Source organism: Argentina silus, assembly GCF_951799395.1.
Source record: "Argentina silus genome assembly, chromosome: 13".
Classification (NCBI taxonomy): domain Eukaryota; kingdom Metazoa; phylum Chordata; class Actinopteri; order Argentiniformes; family Argentinidae; genus Argentina; species Argentina silus.
Window position 1 is genome coordinate 19,208,447 of NC_139667.1, and position 5,000 is coordinate 19,213,446.

The following is a 5,000-nucleotide window of genomic DNA, read 5'->3' on the forward strand; positions in this document are numbered from 1 at the left end:
ACCGACACGGCCCATCACTGTGGCCTCCTGTGTAATTGTTCCCATATTCCCGAGGTTTGGGGTTCTGTGGTTAGCCTACACATTGCGTTAGCGTTAGCCTACCACAACGTACCTGGAGAGAGCCTATATGTGCATCTGGCTAACCTATCACTCTTCTTTAATGAGTGGTGAAAAACGGAGAGGAAGGGGGGGAAAGAGTCCCGCCTGACAGTTTTTCCTCCCATCAAAAGCCTGTGTGTGAGCCGAGAGCGATGTTTCAAGGTCGGAGCTGACTGTACTGTATGTTCTGTACTGGGTCACACACACACACGCGCGCACGTGCACACACACACACACACACACGCAAACACACACACGCACACATTGTCTCCAGTGTGCGGTCTGCTGGCTGCCCGTCTGATTAGGATCAGACCTGAGTGTGTGTATGTATGTATGTATGTATGTATGTATGTATGTATGTGTGTATGTATGTGTGTGTGTGTGTGTGTGTGTGTTGGTCAGGAGACATATGGACTGCATGCTGTTACATCAATGCCTCTTTCAGACTGCTTTGGAGGAAGCCTCAGACTACACACACATTCTTCTCAGCTTAGGGTGCCTCTCTCACACTACTTGAGGTTACCAGATCATTCTATGGCTCTGAAGACTGCTCAAATGATATACATATTTGATATATGTAGGTAGGGGGGTCTTGGGGCAACTCAATTAAATTCAAAACAACTTTATTTATCCCCTTGGGGCAATTCCTGTCAGGGCTACAGTGGTGCTTCAGACACATAGGACAGACAGGCACATGGACAGTTCATAGACAAAGACATGAGAGACAATGGCTTAAAAGTGCAGTGCAATAAATATGATTATGACCCGACATCACAAGAAACACTAGCAGGGCTGAAGTAAAGCTAGTTGATGGGATGAGTGGGATCCTTGGGACAATCATAACCCTTTTTACTCTCACCATAACCCTAAAAGTTACCCTCAACGTTTTAAATCTCAACTTCAATGGGGTGCTCTCAGAGTCGGGCCATGCCAAGGATCGCAGTTATACTTTTACCTAAAGTAAAGGGCTAATGTCAAACTGAGGGTTGGGACCATTCACTCACTGGCTGCTACTGCCACCTTGTGGCAATATGCATAACAATATCACCATCAAAGCAACAGACGACTATTAAAAGACCTCAAATCTTCAATTTCATCATGAGACATTTCCATGGCTTTTCTTATCTATCTTTGCGACTTAATTCCGTTATGCTGCCATGTTGGTTAGTGAAGCGAGCCAAGAAAGTTTCTTCGGGAACATACTTTTCTAGTTGGTGATACTTTAAGTGGAGATTGAAGGGACCTGTTTCTATGTGGGTTCAAAATGGGGTGGTCCTTCGTCGGACATTCGCCTGTCACTCACCTATCGTGGTCCCGTCTTCTCCCATAATGCACTTCATAGAAGTGATGATCTGCTCCGCGACGGGAGGTGATATGGACGTGGCGTAGACTGCACTGTGAGAGTGGGAGCGCAGGTACTCTATCAAGTCCTGGAGAGAGACACACACACACACACACACACACACACACACACACACACACACACACACACACACACACACACACACACACACACACACACACACACACACACACTTTTAGAGGAGTATTGAGTCTGTGAAACAAACAACCACAGATACAGACGCATTCTCCCCCCGATGTAGCCCCCCTTACCCTTCTCCCTCCTATATAGCCCCCCCCCCTTACCCTTCTCCCTCCTATATAGCCCCCCCCTTACCCTTCTCCCTCCTATATAGCCCCCCCCCTTACCCTTCTCCCTCCTATATAGCCCCCCCCTTACCCTTCTCCCTCCTATATAGCCCCCCCCCTTACCCTTCTCCCTCCTATATAGCCCCCCCCTTACCCTTCTCCCTCCTATATAGCCCCCCCCCCCTTACCCTTCTCCCTCCTATATAGCCCCCCCCCCTTACCCTTCTCCCTCCTATATAGCCCCCCCCTTACCCTTCTCCCCCCGATGTAGCCCCCCTTACCCTTCTCCCTCCTATATAGCCCCCCCCCTTACCCTTCTCCCTCCTATATAGCCCCCCCCCCTTACCCTTCTCCCTCCTATATAGCCCCCCCCCCTTACCCTTCTCCCTCCGATGTAGCCCCCCCCTTACCCTTCTCCCCCCGATGTAGCCCCCCTTACCCTTCTCCCTCCTATATAGCCCCCCCCCCTTACCCTTCTCCCTCCGATGTAGCCCCCCGCCGCGCCGAAGCTCTTTGTGAATGTGCCCATCATGACGTCCACGTCACAGGGGTCCAGGCCGAAGTAGTCGACCACGCCACGTCCCCCCGGCCCCAGGGCCCCGATGCTGTGGGCCTCGTCCAGGTACAGATAGGCCCGGTAGCGCTTCTTCAGGGCGATGACCTCCGGCAGACGTACAATACTGCCCTCCATACTGAGAATAGACGGGGGGGGGGGGGATTGGGAGAGTGGAGAGGCATTAGAGAGGAGGGGTTCCATTTTTATACTGGATTGTATAGATTTGTATATGTTCATACTGGATTACCATGATTCCATGTATTCTATTCAATTCAATTCAGTACAACATTATGTTGGACTTGGACCAGTGTGAATATAAATGTTACCACAAGGCATTTTGAATAACATACTCAGTCAGCTGTCAATAAATTCCGACCACGTAGACATAAGGACTTTCATATGAGGATAAAGTACTCTTGTTTTTACCTCAGTAGGTGATTTTCTATTTATTTTTTTTCCTTTTCTGTACAGCGAGTTGTTTTAAATTGGTGCTACTGAAATAAAGCTTGATTTGATTTGTTTTGATGATATGATTACCTGTAGATTCCTTCCACCAGTATAAGGATCTTCTTCCAGGGTCTGTGTGTTCTGGGCTGGCCGTGGACGATGGCGTCTCTCAAGAGCTTCTCTAGGCTCTGCATGTCTGACAACGATGAGAGAGAACACCGACCACATTTACTGACACTGGAATACAGTACACCACCTTTATCCATCACTCTAACCCTGGAATACAAACAACATTGCATTGCATTTCAATGGTGTATGAAATGTGCTATACGAATAAAAGTTAGATTAGATTGGAGATTGATTAACACGAAAGCCGTTTACAGACGGTCTGACCTTACCGAGTTGTACTGTGCTGGCACAGATGTTTTCCTTTCACGTGTCTAAACCTGCCTGTCTTGAGGACAGGTAACCGTGACCACGTCTAAACCTGCCATATTGAGGACAGGTAACCGTGACCATGTCTAAACCTGTCTGTGTTGAGGACAGGTAACTGTGACCATGTCTAAACCTGCCTGTGTTGAGAACTGGCAATCATGAGGTTTTCCAACCACGTTTGTCCACTTGGTGGTGGTAATGCATATTGTTTTGCTTCAGCTCCTGCCGAATGTAATAGGCTTAATGCTGGCTATGTAACACCAAAAACCCTCTCTGCGTTTAGGACAAATCACATGACACATATATAGTAGAGATATATACACTCACTGAGAACTTTATTAGGAACACCTGTACACCTTCTCATGGTGGAGGTGGTGTAATGGTGTGGGGAATGTTTTCTTGGCACACTTTGGGCCTGTTAATACCAATCAATCATCGCTTGAATGCCACAGCCTATTTGAGTATTGTTGCTGACCATGTGCATCCCTTCATGGCCACATTTTACCCATCTTCTGATGGCTACTTCCATGATAATGCACCATGTCACAAAGCAAAAGTCGTCTCAAACTGGTTTCATGAACATGACAATGAGTTCAGTGTTCTTCAGTGGCCTTCCCAGTCACCGGATCTGAATCCAATAGGACACCTTTGGGACGTGGTAGAACAGGAGATTCACAGCTTGAAAGCGCACCTGAAAAATCTGTAGGAATTGCGTGATGCAATCATGTCATCATGGACCAGAATCTCAAAGGAATGTTTCCAACATCTTGTGGAATCAATGCCACGAAGAATTGAGGCTGTTTTGAGAGCGAAGGGAGTCCCTACCCAGTATTAGTATAGTCTTCCTATACTATATATATGCCATTAAGTAGATGTTTTTATCCAAAGCCACTTACAGTACAAAGTACATACATTTGTTTGGTATATATGGTGCCAGCAGGAAACAAATTGACATCCTTAGCATGCTAACACCTCACTGTACCAACTGAGCCACACATTCATCTCAATGATTCAGTTCATTATCAATCAAGGGCTTCCATTTCACATTAGAACCTTATTTTCTATTCCGGTGGAGTTCCGAGATGAGTGAGATCATTCGGATGAGTAATTGCCATGGCGATGCCCTTTCAAGCTAAGTGAAAACTCATTTATCCGGTGTAACCGGTGCTTGTAATTCAGCGTGCGCACGTTCAGGCTGCTAAATGTCAGACGGGTGTCTGAACAATCTAGACGAGACTGCTCGCTTCCAAAATATACTTTTGTTTTAGAAGAGGTCCCCAAAAATGGATGTAGGGAACCTGTCTTGTCATTTACAGGGCAAAGGAAAAGGATTGTCTTCACATAGCAGGGGTGACAAGAGACAAAGAGACGGAAGCAGTGTTGCTGGGGGGACAAAGATAAGGGATGGACTCACTGTTGTGTTTGAAGACGCGGATGGTGGATCCAGACAGTCTGGCTCCCAGGACCAGAGAGGCGTGGTTCAGCTCATCACTCAGGATCACACAGCCCTGCGCACACACAGAGATACGGTGGAGTCAGTCTATTTCTACGTGATTACGATTCAGGATCGCACAGCCCTGCACACACACAGAGATAGGGTGGAGTCAGTCTATTTCTACATCACTGTCTATTCAGTCTATGTCTATATGACTAATAGGATTATCACCCAGGGTCAGACAGCCCTGTGGAGAGTGAAAGATGAATTCACCCTTCAATTCCAAGAAGGTAGCCCTGATCCAGGAACCCCACTAAACGGTTTTGTTCTTACTTCATCTGTAGTTTACAGGAAGTCAGTGATCAGTTATCTTGAGTA

At 47.0% G+C, this 5,000-nt stretch overlaps 1 protein-coding gene across 2 annotated transcripts in view; it reads right to left on the reverse strand.

Moving 5' to 3' along the window:
• sptlc2a (serine palmitoyltransferase, long chain base subunit 2a) overlaps positions 1-5,000 on the reverse strand; it is a 23,903-nt gene that overhangs the window by 12,233 nt on the left and 6,670 nt on the right. For both annotated transcript variants that reach the window (XM_083683675.1, XM_083683676.1), the window contains 4 exons: positions 4,602-4,695; positions 2,843-2,948; positions 2,222-2,441; positions 1,403-1,529 (listed from right to left, as the gene is read on the reverse strand). In XM_083683675.1, the coding sequence (XP_083539801.1) occupies positions 1,403-1,529; positions 2,222-2,441; positions 2,843-2,948; positions 4,602-4,695 (547 nt within the window). The remainder of the gene's footprint in view (positions 1-1,402; positions 1,530-2,221; positions 2,442-2,842; positions 2,949-4,601; positions 4,696-5,000) is intronic.